Source organism: Anguilla anguilla, chromosome 17 (genome assembly GCF_013347855.1).
Source record: "Anguilla anguilla isolate fAngAng1 chromosome 17, fAngAng1.pri, whole genome shotgun sequence".
Lineage (NCBI taxonomy): Eukaryota > Metazoa > Chordata > Actinopteri > Anguilliformes > Anguillidae > Anguilla > Anguilla anguilla.
Window position 1 is genome coordinate 16,910,478 of NC_049217.1, and position 25,250 is coordinate 16,935,727.

General features: G+C 48.6%; 1 protein-coding gene across 7 annotated transcripts; it reads left to right on the forward strand.

The window, feature by feature from the left end:
* The first annotated feature begins 296 nt into the window (after nucleotides 1-296).
* Nucleotides 297-24,834, forward strand: LOC118216958 (protein cramped-like). Of its 7 annotated transcripts, XM_035398630.1 has the most exons (21): nucleotides 332-385; nucleotides 2,306-2,346; nucleotides 2,749-3,119; nucleotides 6,871-7,082; nucleotides 9,052-9,205; nucleotides 11,610-11,693; nucleotides 11,913-11,961; nucleotides 12,130-12,215; nucleotides 13,532-13,655; nucleotides 13,871-13,952; nucleotides 14,382-15,383; nucleotides 15,893-16,061; nucleotides 16,529-16,692; nucleotides 16,833-16,907; nucleotides 17,304-17,385; nucleotides 17,778-17,882; nucleotides 18,178-18,317; nucleotides 19,151-19,355; nucleotides 20,764-20,913; nucleotides 21,602-21,750; nucleotides 22,636-24,834. In XM_035398630.1, the coding sequence occupies exons 3-21, from the start codon at nucleotides 2,750-2,752 to the stop codon at nucleotides 22,765-22,767; spliced, it is 3,534 nt and encodes a 1,177-aa protein (XP_035254521.1). In that variant the 5' UTR covers nucleotides 332-385; nucleotides 2,306-2,346; nucleotide 2,749; the 3' UTR covers nucleotides 22,768-24,834. The 7 variants fall into 7 exon arrangements, with proteins under 7 accessions (XP_035254517.1, XP_035254518.1, XP_035254519.1 ...); XM_035398626.1 differs by having other exon boundaries at nucleotides 297-2,346; XM_035398627.1 differs by having other exon boundaries at nucleotides 297-2,346; nucleotides 16,836-16,907.
* Nucleotides 24,835-25,250: the final 416 nt, after the last annotated feature.

Here is a 25,250-nt window from a genome sequence, read left to right on the forward strand (position 1 = left end):
AGGTCTTCAAAAAAGAGATGACACATTTTTCCTCTATATTTGTAAATATAAATGTAAGCGTATTTGTGTGGTAAATATTGTGTAACCTCTATGGCCTTATTTGGCCACGAGAGGACTGTTGTGGTTACTGAAATGAATGAACTGACGTAAGAAAATATGAGGGAGGAACGCTCTCTGTGTGGTCATTTGGTGCACACTGGAATTAATCTATTGGCTTAGCTTCTGTCAATAATAGCACAGCGTGTTCTGAACAACCAATCACAAGATTTGTTTTCGAGGCAGTAGTTGGTGTTTGTGGCAGCACGGGAAACACAGCTGTGACAGGAGTTACAGTGCGTATCCGTTATGTTGGCACGGGTTATGATTTAACGGACTTGCACCAAGAGTAAGTAGCTATCTGCCTGTATGAATTGATCTACAGGCAAACATCAGCTAGCTTGTAGTGATCAACATATACTCACCGAATACATATTTTACGAGACATTCACGCCAGGGTCTGACTAACCCAGTAGCTTCGGCATGGTCAGGCAATGTAGCCTACTAACGTTAGTCGTGTTCAGTTAGCTAAGATAACGGCTAACTAACTTAGCTTGCAGACTAAACTAAATCGTAGACAGGTAGCGAGGTCTAAATTAGCTGGTCTAGTAAGCGAGTTATCAGGATTAGCTAGACTATTCTGAAAGTTTGGAAAAGAAGGCGTAACAGTTTGGACATGCACATTTGTTACGGGACGCTATCATTCCTTTTCATGTGAACGTGCCATTGCTAATTTATGTAACCAAATGAACGTTATCTAGATTAGTTAATAGCCTTTTGCTCTACGCCCGTTTTGTAACGTTAGCTATAACAAGCAGCTGTCTGTAGTCGTCCACACTCCGTAGTATTGCTGCACTTTCAATGTCAGAATAAAATATAGGGAACAGCTGAGGGTTTGCTGAGTGACCCGCTGAAGAAACGTGGGACACCATTAGCAAGCATCCTAGTTAGCTAAATAATTGATCATTTGTTTAGCTAACAAGCGACGTTAGCTTAACTCGCATCCCTATGTGCATTGTTACACATTTCATTTTCAATAGCAGCTGGCTCGCTAGTCAGGAGGTTACAGCTCAAATCGGTAATTTAGCTATGAATTATCGGTCCAGTGGTTGGGCAACATGGCAAAGATGAGTGCACTAGTCTATCAGATAAACGTACACGAATACAGATTCTGTTGACAGATTCACCTGTTTTACCATTTTATTATAATTTCTGTAATGATTCAGCCATGTGACAAGTAGGCACAATATTATATTTTCTAATTATGCATTTAGCTTGTCTGGCTGTATTTTATGATGATGACTAACATAACTAATGACGAGAACAGTCATGTGCTCTGATTACCCACAGACCAGATATCTAATTCCGATTGATGTGAATGAGGAAGAGCAGTGGTTCCAGCTTATCATTAGTTTTTTTCCTTCTTCCCCAGCTAGCTGTTTTATTTTCAAGCAGAACTGTGTCATATGCCTGCAAATGCATAGTTGTCTCACTAAAGTGCATACATACTTCCAGCCACTTCATCTTGCCTGTTGACAGTGTTAATGACACTTGAGTTTGTTAAGTATAATACTTCTGCAAGAGCTACAAATTATCTATATATAGAGAAAAACTGTTCATAATTGTGCCTAGCATTTTGTTTTCAACTAGCTAAGTGGTCAATGCCCAAATACATCTATGTGAGCTTCGCTATTTTTAAACAGTCAAGATGACATGGAACGCTGGCTGTAAGTTCATTCTGTATACGGTTTGGTTGCCTATAACGTTACTTTATTTAACTTTATTCCAAATTATTTGTAAGATCACAGGTCTTGGCTGTGTCAGATGCCAGTTTTTACTTATTGATATACCTGTGCGATTATGCTTTATGTATAAGGAATTTATTGAAGCGATGATGACGTATTACATAGCCATCAAACGAAGTTCAGTCCAAGAGCGTAGGGGAACGTTGCGGCAAAGCTGACACTGACGTTCTGTCGTGTGAAAGTCGACTAGCGTGCCTTTGGAAAGTTTATTCAGTATTAAATCTATGGGTTGATAATATAGTCAATGTTAGCAAATATGTGTTGTTCTTTACAAAGTCTTTACTACTAGCTTACTGGTAGCAACTAGTTTGGAAAGCGCGAGCTACTGTTTTTCTAGCTGCTTGTTTCAGCCCGGAGAAGCAGGAGCGAAGCGAACATAGTCGCTCGTAAACCTCTGGTGTGCTTTTGAATATGCTCGATTTTATTAAGTTTTATTCTCCCAAAACCTCGGACCCATGGTGAAGAGAAAAAAGATATCATCTGTCCCCGAAGAGGATGAAAATGGGTAACGTTATTTTTTTAAATAACCACTTTCATTTGAGGTAATAGACTGAATCGTGCGGCTTTCCGTTGTCGATAGATTGTCGTTTGGGGTTTTTGCAGGGCGCTAAACTGAAGGATCTTATATGTCAGTTTTTTAAACAAAATCAAACTCAGTGTGCCACAAAGTAACAGTACATGAAGATCAAGTACCAGTTATCCTTTGGTATATGTTGTATCATTAGTGGGAATTACAGAAAGAAATACAACGAAATATTTTTCAGGTTGTTTTGTCGGGACGGTGAGAGGGGATTTGAAACAAACAGCGGCGGCCATGTTTAGTGCAAACGAATGTGGGCTTTTTAAGTTAATTTAAATGGTATGCACTAATAAATATTGACTATTCATTTTGATTGTATTTTGACAGGATGACCACGAGGCTGGGTGCTGGCAGCGGAGATGAAGGAGCGAAGAAATTGAGCCGAAAGCTTGAAGGTTGCGATGAAGAGGAGAGTGGAGATCAGGGGAAAGAGGAGCGCAATACAAAGACAGACGGGGAGGAAATTCCTAATCCAACACCCACGGGTCCGTCCAGTTCGACACCGACACTGTCCACCTCTGCGTCGACTCTGGCCGGACCTCGTTTGGACCCACAGCCCCAGACCCTTTCAACCTCCGTGCCCCAAAACCAAGATCAACATCATTTCCTAAGGTCCAGCGTACGACCTCCAAGCAAACGGCTGCGAAAGGATGCCATTGGTTCGACTATCAATGGTCATAGCAACGCGAGGGGGAAAGGTAAGCCGAAAAGGGCCAATTCGTAGGGACCCTTTGGGACCCGTCTTAATGACAGGTGACATTATGACTGTGAACTTTGCAGCCGACTCCCTTTAGTTTTGGGTGGTGTTCGCGGAGCGTGTCGAAGCCCAGCCACACAGAGCACCGGTTATTGCGCGTGGGTCGGGTAATTGTGCTTATTCCGAACAAGTGCTGTTTATGTGTGCGTCATCGGCCCTAAATTCGGACTGCACAAATTGCAGTCATGTCAACTTAAAACACAAACGCGGAGTCTATATTTTGTTGGAACTTTGAATAAATGTTAATTTAAACAAGCTCATTAACCAAGTGGTGGCATTAGCAGGTAATTATGTTTTGGTGTTTTCATAGGGAGCGCAGTTTGCTGTCAAATTCAGGGAAAATTAGATGTTTGTTGAGCCTAAACTAAACAGTCTTGTTAGTATAATATTCCTTGCTTTGGAATTTGTTAACTCTATTGCTCTTTAGTGCTTATCTTCTGATTTCTCTAATTATTCACACACTTGTAGATGGAAATTAAAAACACAAACATTTGCTGGTAATTTAGTGCCATTTCTTTTGAAAAAACTGCTGGGCCTATATAATAGTGCCGCATCCTTTCCATGTTCATTAATGCAAGTTTTTGGGGCATTTAAAAAAACATTCTTTGGCAGCTTATGCATGCTTCTCTATGTATTTAGCATTTATATTATGGTTGTTTGTTAGCGCAGTTAATTTTTACATTTAATGTTTTAGTTGTGTTGCCTATGCACTCACTGGTCTGGCTCTCATCTAGAGCAACTGACAGTAAAACATCTTCTAATGCAAAGTTAGAAATTGACAAAGTCGTAATATGCAGCATCAGCTTATACAGGCTTGTTTCTTCCACTACAGAAGCTGTGCTAGAAGTCCTGAGTGTTTTTTTTTTTTCAGTGATACTGGCGTACTGGCTTTTCAGTGTTAGTCTGGGGGCGATTCTCAGTCGTCGGAGTTAAACTCAAGTGTTGTTTTTGGACTTGTGTTCCTCTGCCATATAAACGTCTCTGAAGGCAGATGAACCAACTTCCAGATTCCTGCCTGCCAAATATTTAATCGGGGACGGAAGGGAAATAAATCTGACCGTCCTCATAACGGTGTAATGGTGCGGCGATGGAGTCTTCTTCTGTTTGTTTGTTTTTTCTTCCGATGGCGCGCAGTAAAACATGGCAGTGGTTTTATCTGAATTTGAATAAACAGACTCCATTCAAAAGTGGCTTCAAAGCTTTAAAGCACTCTGAGATAAGATCCAGTTCGTGGAGCAGAGGTAAATGAACGAATGATTCCTGTCTGCAGTCTGGCAGCTGCTGTTTTAGTTTGGCATCAATGCTAATTACCTTCATGCTTTTTATTGTTTGTGTATACTCTGCTGCATATTGTCTACCATACAGCTACAGCCGTTTGATTAAGCTATTGCTGTGAGCATGCTTTATTCTACTGTCTTCTGAGAAGTCATTTCTATTAGCCTATGAAAAATACAAGCTTGTAATATAGGACCTCGCCATTCATTCATAATTTCTTGTTTCGCTTCAGTTGAATACCGCGCGCGCGTAAACGCAGGATTGAGGTGTCGGTACGAAAGGATGAGGGCTTGCCCTGCAGGCCATCCGGAATAAACAGAGACAAACTGAGCCTGGATGGGATATAAACGTAAATAGTCACAGTACATATGCCCGTAAATGGGTGATCCCTGCTTTGTATATCGAGGCTATAAGCTCAACAGCGCCGACAGAACGTGAGGACCCTGTAATTGCTATGGACATAAACACACTTCTGTAGCGTCTTTAGGCGACATCCTGCCTCTTGCACTTTTCTCCAGGGGGCGGTCACACCCAGAGCAGCGGTCTTGCCGACGCCTGCAGTCACTCTGGGAGTCTCCTGACCTCCCTCTCTCTCTCTCGCTCTCTCTCTCTCTCTCTCTCTGTCTCTCTGTCTCTCTCTCTCTCCCTCTCGCTCTCTGTCTCTCTCTCTCTCCCTCTCTCTCTCTCTCTCTCTCTCTCTCTCTCCCTCTCTCTCTCTGTCTCTCTCTCTCTCTCGCTCTCTGTCTCTCTCCCTCTCCCCCGAGAGTGCAAAGTCTGCCTTTCTTTCTTGGCCTGCCCTGTCGGTCACACTTCGGTTTCGTTTCATTCGGGGTTTCCTGTGAGCCGCCGCTGCGGCGGAAGTGGTCACGGTCACAGGTTGAAAGGTGCGGCCCCACCTGCGTAATGTCTTTTGACCACCCCAAAGCACAGAGTGTAAAGTTCATTTTAGGAAGAGTCTCGATTGTGGTATTGTGGGTTTTCTTTGTCCATCTCCTACCTGAAAGGTAATGCTCACAGCAGGGGATGCTTTTCTCAGAAATCGCTGGGCTCGTAGTGACCTAAAAATTATCCGCACGCTTGATAAAGATAAGCAAAGATGGCCATGTGAAATAAAGAATGCAGTTAATGAGCTATATCGTGGCTCCCAGTGACTTTGTTTCACCAGGGGCATTAAAAACAAGGTCACACGCATGTAAAATCCATGTGTCATGGACTTGGATTTTTTTTTTTTTTAAAGAGAAATACCTCTGAGGGTTTCTTCTGACCTTCGTAAGTGTGCAGATAGTTACAAACAAATAAACAAGCAAAGGTACTACTTTCCATTTTTAGATCGATAATTGAGAAGTTTAAACCAGGGGAACCGGTGTTAAACTGGCCTGGTGGGGGACGCAGCTTCTCGCTGTGGAAAGATAGCGAGAAGCTTGCAGTCGCGCTTAGAGATGTGCAAAATATTCAGCAAAAATGGTTGTATCTTGGAGTCACAAAGCCATCAAATCTGCCACCGAATACCACCTCTCAGCCAGTAGGCTTTTTGGAGGCATCGGCAGAAGAAAGCCTCTTGAGGGCGTTCAACAAAAATACTGGAGTTTGCTAAACGGCTGTGGAGCTTGCCAGGTCAGGCGAGACAAATTTGGCATTTAGGCCATTTGCACCAGCGGTCATACCTCATACCTGTGGCGAAATACGGCGGTTGATCTTCAATATGACGGGGTCGTGTAGCATCCTCTGGACCTGGGGTTATACGCGAAGTCAGTGTAATGATAAACTCCAGCAAGTACCGAGACAGTTTTGCCAGAAAACTGGTTCACTTTGTGAGGAAGCTCAAACTTTGCCACAAACGGATCTTTTGGCGAGACGCTGGTCTCAAGCGTACCTCAAAATCCACAAAGAAATGGTTAACTGACCACAATGGCTATCTCAGTCTCCAGACTTGAACACCACCCGAATAAAACGCCATAGAATAGGACTCAGTGATACGTGGAAAAAACGTTGTGAAGTGTTATTTTGGTTCGTATTTTGGAGTATTTTACACGTTTGAAAGTGAAAATATAATGCTGCTCTTATGTTTATTTTTGTTCATCTTTTCCAAGAGTTTGAATAATGTTTGATTAATATGCAGTCTTGCAGTGACCAACTGAGAACTTACTCTGAAATATGTCTGATGGAACTAATTCCTTCACAGGCATTTAAAAGCATATGCATTTGACAGCAATGTGGTCTCCCTTGCATATAATGTATTGATCTTCGGCTGAATTTGTTGTTAGTTGAACCACGGATTTGACATCTGTCAGTCAGCCCACACATTGTAGCCATTAATGGCACATTAACGCTTGATAGTACCTGTGCACATTCGCGGTGTTGCGTCTGTGCTGTTGCTTGCCTTCCCCTGACGCTGTCCCTTTCGCTCCGGCCCCCAGGAGCAGAGAACGGGGCCCCCGGGGGCGTGGCCTGCGGACAGTCGGGGGCCCCGGCCGGCTCGGGGGGCGGGGGCCCCAAGGCGACCCTGCGGACCCCGGGGCCTGCCGAGAAGGAGGAGGCGGCGGCGGCGGGCAGTCAGAAGAAGGCGAGGAGGCAGTGGGAGTCCTGGAGCACCGAGGACAAGAACACCTTCTTCCAGGGGCTCTACGAGGTGAGCACCCAGACTGGGGTTCTGGCGCAGTGTCTCGAGGCAGACCAGCAATTTTTGAGTTTTGTGTGTATGACAGGACCCTGAAACTTTTAGGTGTGCAGGGCATAGCGTCAAAGAGGAAGGCCAGGTTAAAATGAATGTGGTTTATCGTACGGTGTGTTCAATAATGGCAATGCACAATGGTGCAAAAATGTGTGTGTAGTGATGTGGCTATAGAGGGTATGCATTGACCTCACTTTCCCACCGAAATACGCCCCCTCAGTCGGACTGAGTGGCAAAACATGCTGCGACATGGTTGCCCTTAGTAGGGGAAACTGTAAAACCGGGAGTAAAACAAACGATTATCTGCTTAAATTAAAGGCAGTTGGACTCGACAGCGATCCTTACAACTTACCAAAGAACCAGTGGTCCATGAACATTCTACAAGAAATCGGAGCTATCTTTTTACAGACTGCCGAAAGCTGAAGAGAAACAAATGGATCGCTGCAATTCGCAGAAACAACTGGAATCCAGGCACCAAAACGTGGATTTGCAGTTTGTCATTTTGTGTCCAGTATGTTGGATTTTTGGGTAAAATCATACCTTAACTTATATGCTTGGCTAGCTAACACTATCTAACCATCCCCCCTTTGTTTGAGGAACACAAGGCTCATCATCATGGATATTTGTAAATAAATGCTGACAAAACAGATAGGCTACACAGAATATAAATGAAAGATGCTAAATATTTAATTGATGTAGTCAATACAGTACATAACTTAAGGTATGATTTTACCCAAAAATCCAACATAGCCTACCTGACACAAAACGTTTCGGTGCCTGGATTCCAGTTGTTTCTGCGAATTGCAGCGTTCCATTTGCTTCTCTTTCCTTTAGCTTTCAGCAGTCTGTAAAAAAGTTCGCCCCGATTTCATGTTGAATCTATTTGTACAGTCAATCGCACAACAGCTCTTTCCCATTTTAGATGTGTTTTTTGTGTTTTCGCGGCATTCAAGCTGAACGCTAACGCTGCCACTCCGTAGTCTTTCTGCCACTCAGTGGGTGTAACCCCAGTGACTTCCACTTACTCTGACGTCACGTACATACCCTCTATATGCAATTAAGCGTATGATGCGCCGGAGACTGTGTTGACGAGTCTCCCTGAACCATTGCAGTTTTCCCCCACATATACCCAAATTTCAAAGGAAAACCCCAATTCATCAAATGGAGACACAATCGTAACAGAACATTACATCAGTGGTCCTGCTTGTGCTGTTTCTATAAGTATGCCACACCGTAGTCGCTGAGACACTAGCTTGTTGCCCGTGACTTCGGCTTTCCAACGACACCAAACACGATTACACTGTATTACGGAGAACCTAACGTTCGCATGATGCGGCAGTGTAGCACAGTGGGTAAGGAAGGCTTGTAACCGAAAGGTCGCAGGTTCGATTCCCTGGTAAGGACACTGCCGTTGTACCCTTGAGCAAGGTACTTAACCGAAATTGCTTCAGTATATATCCGGCTGTATAAATGGATACAATGTAAAAATGCTATGTAAAAGTTGTGTAAGTCGCTCTGGATAAGAGCGTCTGCTAAATGCCTGTAATGTAATGTAATGTAATGATGCCGATCCAGTAGGATGTTCTACGACTAAGCACTGTCTCTTTATCGCACCCTGCTGACTCCCTGTCAGCACAGTAAACAGTCTGTTTTCCTTGGGGGAGGGGGTGGGGGGGGGGTCTGATAAGGGCCACGCTTCTGTAAACCGCCCTACGCTGTTATTTCGCTCTGGTAAGAATTTAGCCGTGGGGGGTAATTGATTTGATCTCAGCCCTAACGCAGCAACTGTTAAGGGTCCGCAGAGCCCCGTTCATGTTTTTGTTCCGTGATAGAACTGCTCCCCGTGCGGAGGCCCACCACAAATGTTTATCTACCCGGAGCGGACGCGGCGTTTCAAAGGGCTATCGCTTGACCTCCCTTCCAACAGCATGGCAAGGACTTCGAGGCCATTCAGAACAACATCGCGCTGAGGTACAAGAAGAAGGGCAAGCCGGCCAGCATGGTGAAGAACAAGGAGCAGGTCCGCCACTTCTACTACCGCACCTGGCACAAGATCTCCAAGTACATCGACCCCGCCAACGGTGAGCGCGCTCGGACCCGAGCTCGCCGGCTCCTTAGCGATGGCCGCGCGGCTTTCCCGCTTGTGCTATATCAGTTTGCACATTTAAACATTTGTGTGCTTCTGCTTACATTACGTTTCCAGTTACGTGGCGGGTCCTCTAATCCAGAGTGACTTGGAGAGCCGCAGTTTTAGCCTCGGTGAATACGAAAGCGTGACGTCACGATGATGTCACACCTTTGGCTTTTCTATATGGACGTGACAAGGCAGCTAAGGTGTGTTCGGGTAGTCGTTTGTCTGAATGCTAGAGTCGCTTTTGAAGGCAAAGGTTTCTAAGGTAATGTCAACTTTCAGTGACAGCTTTTGTTGGGAGTTCACAACTGTAACTTGTTTGTTGACTGGAAGAAGGAAAGACTTAAAATTGGTAGTAGTGTGGACAAAAGAGTGGACGAATAATGATGGATTTGATATTAAATGTGGTGGTGGAGGCTTTCTGTTATTTTTTGTCTGACAATGGGGGAAATAAATTGCGCTGAACCGCACATTTGATTGGAAATTGAATAAACGAAAGGGTGGTCTGACTTTCGCACGGTACTGTGTGGCAGTACATCAAAGCTGTACTTTTTGTCAGTGTTTTTAGTATTTTTAAATAAAATGTTTATAATTCTTTCTGCTAGTATTCGTACTGTCAATCAGGAATAATAAAAAAAAAAGGCTTTAAATCTTATAGCTTTTTTTGGAAGTTACGCACAGTTGTTGAAAAAGAGCTCCAAATCATGTCTTGGTGATAAAGAAAACCGCATTAAAAAGAGCGTCGTCTCTGTGTGCCACAGACCTGGGTCAAATACGTATTTGTTCTGGATTCAAATACTTTTCTGTGCTCTGTTTATCTTGCCTGGTGTAATTGAGCCTGCCAATATGACCAGAAGGCGGGGTTTGCTTTTTTTGAGAGTATTTAATTGGCTCCGATACACCATACAAGATCATCAAAGCTTAGAAAAGTATTTGAATCCAAAACAAATACGCCTTTGACCCAGGTCTGGTGAGCCGCTGGCCTTTTATTCTCTTGCTAATCCTCATTTTACGGCCAGGGTGGGTGATGGCCGTTTATTTCATTATACACAGATATTTTGAAATCACCTGTTGGATTTCAAAACCGCTCTAGCTTTCTGTGAGCAGGGGGAAACAGAGACTGGTCTGTCACAGGTCATAAACACCTCTAAGTTTATATTTCTTTATCACGTTACCGTAGAAATCCATACATATTATTTTGCTCAGTGTACTGTATGTGGATCAGATCCCCGGTCTTGTGCAGTGACTGATGGGAGGTTTTTATTGCGTAGATGAGGCGATGGCTATCGCTGGCAGCCTCTGACCCAGCCTCTGCTCTGTCTCACATGGACTGCTGTTCCTCGTTCTACTGACTGAAGTCAACCTTAAAACGACGTTGTAGTTTTCCCATCACTTTTATCAAATTAGCAAAGCTCAGTAGACTCCAGGGAGATGCAAGAGGGCACGTGCGATAGGGGTTTCAACACCGCTTGTGAACGACGTTGCTCCTAAATGACGCTGGAGGGAACGAGGATGTCCGAACTGTTCTGAAAGCTTCCCTCTGTTCTCGGGTTTCCTTGTCTTCTCCCCTCTTTCCCTTTCCCCGTCTTTGTGACGTGTTCAGAAGGAATGGAGGAAAGGAAACGAGGTGAGAATGAAGCCTCAGTGCGGAACAGGCGCGTGTTGATGATGTCATGTGGTTTGAATAAGAGTGTTACAGTTTGTAGTCCTAAAACATGGAAGTGAGTTCGCATTTTTGAGCCGTGGGTCCCCTCGGCTTCCAATACTTTTTTTTCCCTTAGGGATTTTGTTTTCTGCAGAAAATAAGGCCTGTGGTTAACATAAGTTGGAAAGAGTTTCACGTTTTGTTCTACGCGATGCTTTGCACTCATTAATACCTCAATCAGGAATTTTGAAGCAGTTAGATACTTTAAAACAGCAAGTTGCTAACAAGTTGCTACATTGAAACTACAACAACGGTCGTATACTAGCAACCACCACTCAAGTTTCCATGGTAGCCTGCCTGCAGTCGACAACCGTTGGAGTTTCAATATAGCGACTTGTTATAAACATACTTTTTTAAAGCACATAATGGCTTCAAAATTCATGGTTGAGATATTAACCGGTGTAATTTATCTCAAAGAACAAAACGTGAAACTTACATTAACCACAGTCCATATTTTCTGAAATCCCTATGGAGATTTCCCATGGCAGAAGAAACTTCTGAGTTGGCCTACAAAAAGACATCATCACTATAACTGTGGCTGCTCTGTTCTCTCACTCCTCAGTCATCTCCAGAGTGTTGAAGAGGCGCATGTTGATGATGTCATGTGTTTGTAATAACTGTGACTGTTCCGTTCTCTCACTCTCTTCAGTCTACTCCAGAGTGCTGAAGAAGTCCTCTCAGGAGCTGTATGGACTCATCTGCTTTGCAGAGCTCAGAAAGAAGGCTGGCGGCTGTAAGTGGATGGCTGGCTAATGCGGGGGCCCCTTCTGTGTGGTAACAGCGACCAGTCGGGTTGGGTTTTGGGTTCTTGATACTGACACACCCTGTAAGCGAAGGGAAAGCCATCGGGGAAGCAGGATATCATTAATTGTGTGAAAGTTGCAAGAGAACATTCTGGAAGTTTCCTTCTGCCGTTGCGTTAATCTTTAATGTTTGTGCTTGTCTCTCTCAGTGATGGACGACAAGAACGCCGCCAAGCTCAATGAGCTCATTCAGTACGGGTAAGGGACAAGCACCGCACACTCTTGGGAAATAAGGAGACAAAAAGCCAGAACGTACGCTGATTTTTAGGCTAAAGGCAACCCGCTCGGAGTTTGAGATGGGGGTAAGAGGTTTGGCTGCCCTCCGTTGTAACCGTGACCGCGGTTGTGTTTGGGATGTCCCGGCAGGGTGACCACCGTGAGGTCCAAGGGGAGGAACCTGCGGATTAAAGCGCCCATGTGCCGGGCACTCAAGAAGCTCTGCGATCCGGACGGTAGGTCCTGGGGGGTGGGGTGGGGGGGACACTGATGTGTGAGAGTGTGTGGGGGGGGTGGGGTGCCAGGTGTCACTGAAAATGTGTGAGAACATACAGGGGACAGTCATAGTGCTGTAGACCATGCAGGGGACAGTCATAGTGCTGTAGACCATGCAGGGGACAGTCATAGTGCTCGAGACCATGCAGGGGACAGTCATAGTGCTGTAGACCATACAGGGGACAGTCATAGTGCTGTAGACCATGCAGGGGACAGTCATAGTGCTGTAGACCATGCAGGATGACAGTCATAGTGCTGTAGACCATGCAGGGGACAGTCATAGTGCTGTAGACCATGCAGGGGACAGTCATAGTGCTGTAGACCATGCAGGGGACAGTCATAGTGCTGTAGACCATGCAGGGGACAGTCATAGTGCTGTAGACCATGCAGGGGACAGTCATAGTGCGCTGTAGACCATGCAGGGGACAGTCATAGTGCTGTCGACCATGCAGGGAATAGTCATAGTGCTGTAGACCATGCAGGGGACAGTCATAGTGCTGTAGACCATGCAGGATGACAGTCATAGTGCTGTAGACCATGCAGGATGACAGTCATAGTGCTGTAGACCATGCAGGGGACAGTCATAGTGCTCGAGACCATGCAGGGGACAGTCATAGTGCTGTAGACCATACAGGGGACAGTCATAGTGCTGTAGACCATGCAGGGGACAGTCATAGTGCTGTAGACCATGCAGGGGACAGTCATAGTGCGCTGTAGACCATGCAGGGGACAGTCATAGTGCGCTGTAGACCATGCAGGGGACAGTCATAGTGCTGTAGACCATGCAAGGGACAGTCATAGTGCTGTAGACCATGCAGGGGACAGTCATAGTGCTGTAGACCATGCTGGGGACAGTCATAGTGCTCGAGACCATGCAGGGGACAGTCATAGTGCTGTAGACCATGCAGGGGACAGTCATAGTGCTGTAGACCATGCAGGGGACAGTCATAGTGCTGTAGACCATGCAGGGGACAGTCATAGTGCTGTAGACCATGCAGGGGACAGTCATAGTGCGCTGTAGACCATGCAGGGGACAGTCATAGTGCTGTAGACCATACAGGGGACAGTCATAGTGCGCTGTAGACCATGCAGGGGACAGTCATAGTGCTGTAGACCATGCTGGGGACAGTCATAGTGCGCTGTAGACCATGCAGGGGACAGTCATAGTGCTGTAGACCATGCTGGGGACAGTCATAGTGCTGTAGACCCCTGCTGGGAGAGTCTGTGTTCGTATGATCTCTGTTCCTCTGAACCTCTTCCTCTCTCTCCGCCCAAGGCGTCAGCGACGAGGAGGACCAGAAGCCGGTGAGGCTGCCCCTGAAGGTGCCCGTCGAGCTGCAGCCCCGCAGCAACCACTCCTGGGCCCGGGTCCAGAGTCTGGCACACAACCCCCGCCTCAGGTGAGGGCTCCCGGCCGGGCCGTCCGGCTCTACTGCCCGAGTGAAACCAAACAAACAAAATGGCTCCCAAAACAGACTCGCTCTCTCTGTGTGTACTCCCGGTCTCGGCCCCGAAATGTGGAGAGGAACGCACCTGCGTAACGAACTTGCGTAACTGTAAGGTGATTGGACGGAGACGGGCTGTGGGGAGTAAAGGGCGTGGCCTCTCTCCGCAGGATGGTGGTGGAGCTTCACAGGAAGGTGTCCAGCCTGATCGAGTTCCTCAAGCAGAAGTGGGCCATCCAGGACCAGCGGATCGTATCCTTCCGGAACGTTCTTTCGCGCTAAACCGCGTGAGCTCACCCCCCACACCCGCCACCGTCCGCCGTCACATCATACAGGGCCTTTAATTACCCCGTTCCGTAACCTCAGGAAATGAATTCAAAGTTCAGTTCATCAATTTAAAATGTGTTTAATAGTCTTTGAGGTCTTTCAGTTAATGCTGGCCCTGACTCTGGAAGAAGCCTAATTCTTCTATGGTATTTCTGTCATGAAAGGTGTGTTGAGGTCTCCTAAGTCTATTTGTGTGTGTTTTGTAGCACAGAACCTCGTATAAATGCAGTATGTGTGTGACCGCTGAATGCTTCCCTAGCCGCTCGCTGTACTGACTGTAGCTGTTAGCCGCGGTGAGCGTTTGCTGTCGGTACCCCATCGATGCGATTGGCTGCCTTGACCTCCGCTGTTCAGAGGAAGAGCCTGGAGGAGCAGGAGGCCCTGGAGAGCCAGGAGAGGCCCCCTGGGGGTAAGAGGAGGGGGGAGGAGCTGGTGCTGTTCCCGGCTGAGAGCTGCACTCTGACGGCGCTGCCGGGCGTGGCCCGCGTGGTGCACTCCAAGGCCTCCTGCACCGTGCACTGGCAGGAGAGCGGGAGGGGCCGCCCGGGCGCGCGGGACCACCCCGCCGCTCAGATCCTGGGCCTCCAGGGGGCCCCGCGGGTCCCGGGCAGGCAGGCGCGCGCGGGAGCGGGGGAGACGCGGCGCGGGGACCCGGCCGGGGCGGAGGGGGGGACGACGGACGACGCCCCCGCGGGAGGGGCTGAGGACAAAAGCGGCTCCTCCCCGTCTTCGCTAAGCACGCCTCTGGCTCCGCCCCCTGCTGGTGAAGGAGCGACAGAGGGGGCTCCCACCCGCCCGGAGGGGGCGAGCGGCACAGGGGAGTCGGCGGCGCGGGACCAGGGGGTGGGGGGCGCGGGGGTGCCGGCGAAAGAAGGACCGTCGCCAGAGCCGAGCCTCTCGCCTCACAAAGACCCGCCTTCTGCCGGGGTCTCCAGCTCAACCAATCACTGCGGGGCTCCGTCTCCGGGGGAACCGGCGCCTGCGGCAGAGGCTCCGCCCCCGGCCGGCTGTAAAGACGATGCGGCTCCTGAGCCAGGCGGCTCGGAGCCCAGGCGCGGCAGCGCGGGAGGAGGGGCTGCTGGGAAGGAGGAGGTCGGCGGAGGCGGGGCGGGGGCGGGGACGGGGAGCCGCCCGGCCGAGCGGATTCGGGAGGAGGGCTGGAGGTCCCGCGGCACGGAGAACGTCACCCTGGCTGAGCTCTACCTCATGCTGGGGAAACCGGTGAAGCTGCAGCTGGAGTACGAGTGGGTGCCCGTGCCCCCCCCCGACGGCCCCGCCCGCCCCGCCTGCTCCCTCCCCCAGCACGTCCTGCGCTGTCTGCTGCGCCTCGTCTCCTCCGAGGTCAACCCCAAACCGGTGAGCACTGCTGTACTGTTACACACTGTCACTGCACCCACTGTGTAAATATCACTGACCCCACTGCATAAACATCACTGCCCCACTGTGTAAATATAACTGCATAAATATCACTGTCCCCACTGTGTAAATATCACTGCCCCCACTGCGTAAACATAACTGCACCCACTACGTAAATATAACTGCCCCCACTGCGTAAATATAACTGCACCCACTACGTAAATATAACTTCCCCCACTGCGTAAATATAACTGCACCCACTATGTAAATATAACTTCCCCCACTGCGTAAATATAACTGCCCCCACTGCGTAAATATCACTGCCCCACTGCGTAAATATAACTGCCCCCACTGTGTAAATATCACTGCCTCACTGTGTAAATATCACTGCCCCACTGCGTAAATATCACTGCACCCACTGCGTATATATCACTCATTTCAAATGGATGACTGCTCACAGCCACAGTGTAGACCATGCCTCCTCTGACCCTGCCCCTCCCCCCTCCCAGGTCCCAGAGCTGTGCTCTGCCTCCACCTCCCCGGTGAAGCCCTCGGAGGAGCAGTCCCTCACCCCCCCGGGGAAGGCTCTGGCGCCAGGCACCCGCAGCCCCGGTTACGGTCGCTACAACGCCTCCGTCCGCGGCGCCAGGCTGATGTCACCTGGGGCCGGCTCCTCAGGTGCGCTGCCACCCGCGGCATGCTGGTCCTCATTAGAGCTACTGCATGTGTGCTCGTAGGCAGGTTATGACCTCTGCATGTGTGCTCGTAGGCAGGTTATGACCTCTGCATGTGTGCTCGTAGGCAGGTTATGACCTCTGCATGTGTGCTCGTAGGCAGGTTATGACCTCTGTACGTGTGCTCGTATGCAGGTTATGACCTCTGCATGTGTGTTCATAGGCAGGTTATGACCTCTGTACGTGTGCTCGTATGCAGGTTATGACCTCTGCATGTGTGCTCATAGGCAGGTTATGACCTCTGCATGTGTGCTCATAGGCAGGTTATGACCTCTGTACGTGTGCTCGTAGGCAGGTTATGACCTCTGTACATGTGCTCGTATGCAGGTTATGACCTCTGCATGTGTGTTCATAGGCAGGTTATGACCTCCCTGACCCCCCCCCCCTCACTTCCTCCTCTCCTCCTCTCAGGCATCCGGAACCTTCCGCGCTCCCTGCTGATCCCCGCGAGCGACGCGGACGGCGTCCTCTTCACCGCGCCCACCGCCCTGCCCCCCAACAGCCGCCACGGCAAGACGTTCTCCCCCAGCAGGGAGGCGGAGCGGGCCCTGCGGCAGCAGCTGGCGTCCATCAGCGTGAGTGGAAGCCCCGCGCCAACGTTCCGCCAGATCGGAAGGCGCTCGTCGGTAGAGATCCCCGCCGTGGCCTTCTAACCTGCCTTTCGCTTGCTTTGACGGTGTCCCTTGTTTTGTGCCTCTTGGTGTCTCTTCCCTAGAAGCAGTCCGACATTTTCCTCCCCAAGCAAAGGACGGTCAGGAGCCGACACCCGCGCAAGCCGCTCGTGGTTCAGGTGAGCCGCGCACAGACAGGGAAACGGCGCTTTATTGGCTGAAATCGAAACGGCGTTTTATTGGCTGAATTCGAAACGGCATTCTGGAGTTGCGTGATGTGTAAGAACAAGGGCATGTGTAGCCGGGTTCCTCCTGCGATTTCTTCCCATTGGGGAGTTTTCCCCTCACCACCATTTGAGTGTTCTAGTGCATGGATGGGCCCCATAGTCTGGTATCTGTTAAGGCACTGATCTACTGCATGGATGAGCCCCATAGTCTGGTATCTGTTAAGGCACTGATCTACTGCATGGATGGGCCCCATAGTCTGGTATCTGTTAAGGCACTGATCTACTGCATGGATGGGCCCATGCCAGTGCTGACTTTGTCCCTTCCTAATCCTCCACCCTATCCCACAGAGAACGCTGCTCCCGCGGACCACCGGAGACGCCCCGCAACACGTCTGCTCTTTCTCCATCATGTCCAACTCTTCCGCCACAGGTACGCCCTACACCCCCCAATTACTGTTCACACGCCGCTACGACTCAGCATTTCAGCTTCCCCCCGAGATTCGTTCGGGATGATTCATTTCAGACTTTCACCAGCTAAGTGTTTAGAGTAAACCAGCGCTACTCAACCGCTGGTATTTTCTCCTACTGTACACTACACCACCAGATTTCACCAATGAGCTCACTTCCTGAACCAAGGAGGTAAAATAACGAGTGAGATCTGGTGCTGTAGTGCACGGTTGGACCAAATATCTGCAGACACTGCGGCCTACATGACCTGGGGTTGAGTAGCGCTGACATAGGCCCTGTTAGGGTGAGCGTATTCTGACGCAAGTGAATCTGATCGACGGCTCTTGGCTCCTGACCATCATTGGCTTTCTCCAGGCACTGGCTCCTTCTGGCCAATCAAGCCTTCCCTGCCCTCCGCGTCCCGCCCCCTCCTTCCCGAAACCTCCACGGCCGGCCCCGCCCCTGCCAGCCAGCTCTCCAGTAAGACTTCTTCTACAAATAATGGGGATATTCCACGATCGAGATTTAAAGTACAGTTCAGTACTCGTATTAAACTGTATTTTCTTAATGTTTGTCTTTTTCGTTGAAGGGTGTGAATAATTTTCGAGACCACCGTACCTAGCGGCCGTTGTTGTGCTAGTACCTGTATTTAATATGGGATTTTACTTTTACTTCTAACTTTTAAAGCGGTTTTACGAAGTCATCGGTTCAGACTAGCGGTTAAGCTAGCGCTGAGTAACTTGCCTTGCGGCCTGTGCTGTCTCCGTTCTCCCAGGTGCCATAGACTTGGCGGCCAAGTCGGCGGGCATCATTCCGAGCGGCGCCTCTCGGGAGCGGGCGGGGCCCGCCCTCACCCCGGAAACCGCGTCTCCCGACCCAGGGGGGGGACGGCCGCTCCCCCAGGACCCCGCGGAGGTCAGTGTGGACAGGACCCGTGGAATTCTTTTCATTTAGCTCTTTGAATAGCCAGTGGCAGCTGGTGCTCTACGTGGTTGAGGGACTAATTGGCCTATATAATATAGGCTACCGTGGAATAGCCAGCTTAACACGTTATGGGCCCCAGAGGTAATCCACCATGTTGGGCTACAGTAGTTATGTAGCCTTGACTTGTTGTGGGCATTTATCGGATTATAAACACCCCAACCTGGGGTGTCAGTTTTAGCCTTCCTTTTGGGAAATGGACTGCCTTAATATTTCTTTTGTTTTCTCTAGTTCTTTTATAGATCAAGACCGGGTTTTTGTGTCAAAGTGCGAACAGTCTATGCTTTACAATGTTGAATGGGTTATAGCATTGCACCTTGAAACAACGACCTATAAATGCAATTTAAGACGATGTCATTGTTAGACGCCGACATCTAATTTCATGGCCATTGAGCTTTAAGGATTTAAGTGTCGTAATGTCAGAGAGGATCGGATTCAGATCGGGCGTGTCCTGGCCAGACCGGGGTCATATACGCATTTGTTTTGGATTCAAATACTTTTCTGTGCTCTATTGATCTAGCCTGGTGTAATTGAGCCTGCCAATATGACCAGAAGGCGGGGTTTGCACTTTTTGAGAGTATTTCATTGGTTCCAGTACACCGGACAAGATCAGTAAAGCGTAGAAAAGTCCAAAACTAATACGTATTTGACCCAGGTTTGGTCCTAGCCGATACCCGATCCTTAGAATATTGTGGTATGGGGAGCTGGTCCGTGGATGGGATCGGGACGTTAATTGGGTGTGCGCTCTCCGCGTTCCCGTTCTGCAGGTTGCTGTTAGCAACGGGCTCCCGCCCCCGTCCCTGTCGGGGGAGTCGGAGCCGTTCCTCTCCCCGCCCAGCGTGGTGTCTCTCCTGGACATCTCCCTCCCGGGCCCCCCCGAGGAGGAGGAGGAGGAGGGGCTGGCGGGGGGCGAGCCGGCCACCCACATCGGCGACTCCATCATCGAGCTGGCCAGCGGGCCGTCCGGCTACGGTGAGGCTGCGCTTGCGCGGCCAGCGTCAAAACGCAACAACGCCGCCGTGTTCCCAGCAGTGCGTAGTAACACCACCATACTCCCAGCAGTGCATAGTAACACCACCATACTCCCAGCAGTGTGTAGTAATGCCACCATACTCCCAGCAGTGTGTAGTAATGCCACCGTGTTCCCAGCAGTGTGTAGTAACGCCACCATACTCCCAGCAGTGTGTAGTAATGGCACCATACTCCCAGCAGTGCGTAGTAACGCCACCATACTCCCAGCAGTGCGTAGTAACACCACCATACTCCCAGCAGTGTGTAGTAACGCCACCATACTCCCAGCAGTGTGTAGTAACGCCACCATACTCCCAGCAGTGCGTAGTAACGCCACCATACTCCCAGCAGTGCGTAGTAACGCCACCATACTCCCAGCAGTGCGTAGTAACGCCACCGTGTTCCCAGCAGTGTGTAGTAACGCCACCATACTCCCAGCAGTGTGTAGTAATGGCACCATACTCCCAGCAGTGCGTAGTAACGCCACCATACTCCCAGCAGTGCATAGTAACACCACCATACTCCCAGCAGTGCGTAGTAACGGCACCATACTCCCAGCAGTGCGTAGTAACGCCACCATACTCCCAGCAGTGCGTAGTAACGCCACCATACTCCCAGCAGTGCGTAGTAACGCCACCATACTCCCAGCAGTGCGTAGTAACGCCACCATACTCCCAGCAGTGCGTAGTAATGCCACCATACTCCCAGCAGTGTGTAGTAATGCCACCGTGTTCCCAGCAGTGTGTAGTAACGCCACCATACTCCCAGCAGTGCATAGTAACACCACCATACTCCCAGCAGTGCGTAGTAACGGCACCATACTCCCAGCAGTGCGTAGTAACGCCACCATACTCCCAGCAGTGCGTAGTAACGCCACCATACTCCCAGCAGTGCGTAGTAACGCCACCATACTCCCAGCAGTGCGTAGTAACGCCACCATACTCCCAGCAGTGTGTAGTAACGCCACCATACTCCCAGCAGTGGGTAGTAATGGCACCGTGTTCCCAGCAGTGCGTAGTAATGGCACCGTGTTCCCAGCAGTGCGTAGTAATGGCACCGTGTTCCCAGTAGTGCGTAGTAATGGCACCGTGTTCCCAGCAGTGCGTAGTAATGGCACCGTGTTCCCAGCAGTGTGTAGTAATGGCACCGTGTTCCCAGCAGTGTGTAGTAATGGCACCGTGTTCCCAGCAGTGTGTAGTAATGGCACCGTGTTCCCAGCAGTGTGTAGTAATGGCACCGTGTTCCCAGCAGTGTGTAGTAACACCACCGTGTTCCCAGCAGTGTGTAGTAAAGCCGCCATGCTCCCAGCAGTGCATACTAACACTGCTGCGTTTCGAGGAGCGCGTACTAACACCGCTGTGTTCCTCAGGTCCCGAGACCTCCCTCTCCCACGGCAAGATCAACGGCAGCGATAAGTCCCCCGAGGGCAGCCCCGCCCGAAATTGGATGGCGTGGCCGACTCAAGACCCGCAGTGGGACCCCGGCGACTCCACAGACTCCTCATTGGGCAGCCTCCTGTGTGAGTGACACCTGCACGTTTACACTTCAGACGTTTATCCGAGGGACTTGCACACATTTATAATGATGGATACTTACAGAACCAAATCAGATTTAAGTACTGTGCTCAAGGGTCCAGTGTCCTCGCTGGTAGTTAAACCTGAGGCCTGTGTGTCAAAAGAACAACAGAATGTTGTAGTTAATAGCTACATTCACAAGTTAGCTAATAGCTAATAGCTACATTCACAAGTTAGCTTGTGCCATTAACCAGTATTTACCATAAATGTGAAAAGTAAGCGCCCAGGGTTTTTAAACACACACACACACACACATAGTATGCCTCTGACACTCATATATTCTCAGTCACTCACACATGAAACATGAACACTCAGTCTCGCAGGCATGCGCACACACACACAGTCTCAGACACACCACATATACACAAAACATTACCATCCAAATGTATTTTGGTTAACAGTTAAATGGTAGCACAAACTGAATTGAAATCAAATCAAATTTATTTGTATTGCGCATTTTCGAAACGTGATTTAATAACAAACACCCTAATGCACAGTACGGCATCACCACTCATGTAAGATTAGTATTCGTAATTGTCAGTAGTGTTAGTGGATTGTGTGAGTGTACCGGGACAGCGGCGCCTGACCCCTCCCCCTGCCCTTGACCCCGCCCCCTCCCCCTCCCACTCGCAGTGAGCCTGATGACTCCGGATAAGGAGCGGCGGTTGGCGCTGACCCCGGGGGGCCCCCCCTCCAGCGGGACGTCCCTCCTGGGCCCCGGGCTCCTGGACGGCAGCTCCCGCGACTCGTTCCACGCCCGCGGCCTGGCCGACGCGGGAGAGGTGAGCGTGGGCGCGGTCACGCCATCACCCGCCATTTACTGGCGTCATGTTGTAATGGAGTAATGTTTCTGCCTTTTAAAACTGACCAATTACGGCACAGAGATAACGTACAGGAACGTTACTGCCCGTGAAGTTCACAGCAAGAACTATGATCACAACTCCAAATTGTTACTGGGTCTTTAAGGGGGGCTCCTAAAGGGACAAAAGTAGGCAATTCTGTTTCCAGTTTCTCAAAAAGGAATTTCTCAAAAATTTGTGATCTGAAATATGCGCCAAATATGCTTAGGAACTTTCATAGGAAAATCTGTTGAGAATTGTCACCCAATTCACTCAGAGTTCATTAAGCAAATATGAACTTGCTATTTAACTTAAACTGGTTTGCTACCACTATAAGGACAGCTTAGCTAAGCACAGTATACTTAATGTTACTGTGTGCAGAGAGCTGCAGGACTGAGGTCTTCAAAGCATTTTAAATCAACGTTGAGGTAATTTGCTAGCTAGCCAATGAGATCACAATACTGACAGCTCAGAGACTGAACCAGTTTGCTTCTTCCCTCCTTTTTCGATGGCTCGGATTGGCTTAGCCAGCGTGAGCTGGGCTGTGCTGTGCTTCACACACCAATCAGTGGGTGCGCTCAAATTCCAAGAAGACCCTTCCATTGGCAAAGGAGTTCAAAGAAAGGGGAAATCTGGTGTATTTGCGCACCACACAAAGTTCTCAGTTCTCAGAACAAACTGCAGTAACAAAGTAACAATCTGTGCCAAAAAAAGTCATTTGCAGCGTATGAGAGTTCCTCAGCGCGTCTCCCCCGCGGGGGCCTAGCGTCTCGGGCGGCGGACGCTAGGACGCTGACCCCGCCGTGTCTCCCTCTCCGTCCCTCGCAGGGGGACTCCCAGTTCGCCTGCATGATGAGCGACAGCAGCGTGGACTACATCGCCCGCTTCAACGATTTGGCGCAGGAGCTGTCCGTCAACGAGGCGCCCCTCCCTCCCGCCGGTCACGGGGGCTCGGGCTGAGAGGGGGCGGGGCCGAGAGCGCGTTCTCCCAAAGGAGGACTTGAAGGCGTAGCTGCTCACGCGTAGGGTGGAGTCAGAGGAAGACTCGCAACGTGCAATGCCTTGATATTGCGAATGTGCGGCGGGTAGAGGCGGAGCCTAAGACCCAGGGCTTCAGGAAGCAGAGCTCCCCCCTCCCTCACTGTAGTGGGTTACCCATGGTAACCTCACATCCGTCAGGCTCTCCGCTTCTCCCCATTTCTCACCGACGCCCGGTCAGCGGTCCGGGGCTCAGCCACGGCGGTCACGGTCGCGCTCACACGACCGCTCCAACTCCAGCACCGCCGTCCAGCGGAATCCTCTCCGGAAAAACAAACCGAACTTCATTTACGAAGAACGGTTCCACAGTCTCTTCTAGAATCCCTGGGATTTTTTTACATTTATTTTTTTAAATGTAAAGAATTTTTTTTTTTTAAACTAACAAAGTCCATTCCTGCTCAGATGGTCACCTTCCCTTTGGGCAGCTCGTGTGAGATTATTTTTGGGAAGTGTCACCTGCGCTTCTGCAAGTCGGCCAGCGTGTGGCAGCACCGTCGAGGTTCAGAGCACCACCGGACCCTCATGAGCCTGATGCTGACCGTGACACTGCCGTTTCTACTGACCCCCCTCCCCCCCTCCAGCCACATCACAGCACTGAGGTTCGGCTTCTATTTGCATAAACTCTGGCTTCATAACAACATATCACAAAAAGGCGATTTATTTATTTATTCAGTGATCCTCTGTGTAACTAATTTGTTTCTCAGGCATCGAAGGCCGCAGCACTACTGAAACAGCTGTCTTTGTGTCTTCCCCCTGTGAATAACTGGGCATATTTATGTGGTCTGATTTCTGTGCGTTTATTAAACCGTGCGATAACTGAAAAAGCCATATATGAAGAACGTGCTGGAACTCGGATGCCATGTTAAAGGTTTTATTCTGTGTTTATTCTAAGGCCGCCTTTATTAGAATCGAGCTTACAGCGAAGGATCCATTTCCCTTTTCTAGTTTTAAAAATGTCTGACCATGAACAGACTGCAGCGCTGTGCTTCAAATGACTGAAGAACAGCCAGATTAAAATGGAGATCGGAGCGGAGTGTATCAGGAATAATGCAGTCTCGATTTGTCTTGCTTTAGTGTTTTCTCCATTCCAGCAATAATATACTCCCCACCCCCCTTTTTTAATTTATTTTTTTACTGAGGATTATAGTGTTCAGAGACACACACCCCCCCACCTTCGTATGTGATGTGTTTAAAAGTGAGGTTATTTATTACTTGCACCCTACCTAGGTGCCAAATTTTCAGCCGTTTGCATAGAGATGTTTGATTTCACGCACTAATTGTTTGTGTTTCTCAGATAAATGTCATTGACTTCTACCAGTTGGTGACACCCAGGGAATTTTAATGCAAAAATCAGGCAGTGCACCTTTTTGTAGCATGTAAAAAAACACTAATTTATGAGAAGCCACTTTAGTAGAAGAGGCGAGAAGCCATTTTGTCGGGGGCTGATTATATCCCACAGTGGTTCACTAATTATCTGAAATAAATAAATTTAATCGGAGTAATTAACTACAGAAGTGGATTGGTGCAATTATGACACTTAACCAACCCACTGGCCCTGCTAGTGCTGCTGCAGAACTATTAGGCTAAACGTATTTAAAATATAAAGCAAAAAAAACCTAGTTTTAAACATCTGTTGTTTATTCTTATTTTTAAACATAGACAAACATGCACCACATGTTTACAATGCAGAAAAGTGTGCTTGTTTTAAATATACAGAAGCATTTGGGCTCCTTGACTTGGCGTGGAATAATTTGTATGTGTTTGTGCAGGTGTTTTTGTACAATATAGAACACAATTTAAATTTTCTCTGAAGTTTTGTAACATATTGTAAATTATTATTGGACTATTTATTGTTAAAAGTTCACAAATGTTTTGGTTTAATTTAATATTTAGACAAATTTGACATTTTACACCTACAGTTTTGAGATTTTGTCAGTTTGTAAAATGTATTTTTACTTTTGTGGATATATAAATAGTTTTTAAAAATGATATCTCTGGTCCGTCTTCATGAGTGATGTTGGTATTGGGTTATTTTTAAGCTGTTTTTTCTCATTGAGTCCTACTGTACATACATTCACCTCTAAAATGACTTGCAGTCTGGATAAATAGAAGCACAAAAGGCTGTATTAATACATTTAATTAAATGAACAACACAGTTAATGAGCTACTATTGTAAGCTCAAATATACAGGGAAACTATTCTTTTAGTCTAACAAATTGCAATATATATCTATATATATATATATATATATATATATATTTATTTTTTATTTTTTTGCATTTTGTTACCCAAAAATATAGATGTCAAGGTTATTGGCACCCCTAAAGATTATAAAGAACCTAGATCAGCATTCTACCTTTTCTCAATCCCAAGGAACTGCACTGTCGCCTTCCATTGTGTCCTGT

Coding starts and splice junctions, on each gene's coding strand:
- LOC118216958 (XM_035398626.1), top strand. CDS start 2,297: ATGGTGAAGAGAAAAAAGATATCATCTGTCCCCGAAGAGGATGAAAAT. Junction 2,347..2,748: donor CCCGAAGAGGATGAAAATGG/GTAACGTTATTT, acceptor GTATTTTGACAG/GATGACCACGAGGCTGGGTG. Junction 3,120..6,870: donor TAGCAACGCGAGGGGGAAAG/GTAAGCCGAAAA, acceptor TCCGGCCCCCAG/GAGCAGAGAACGGGGCCCCC.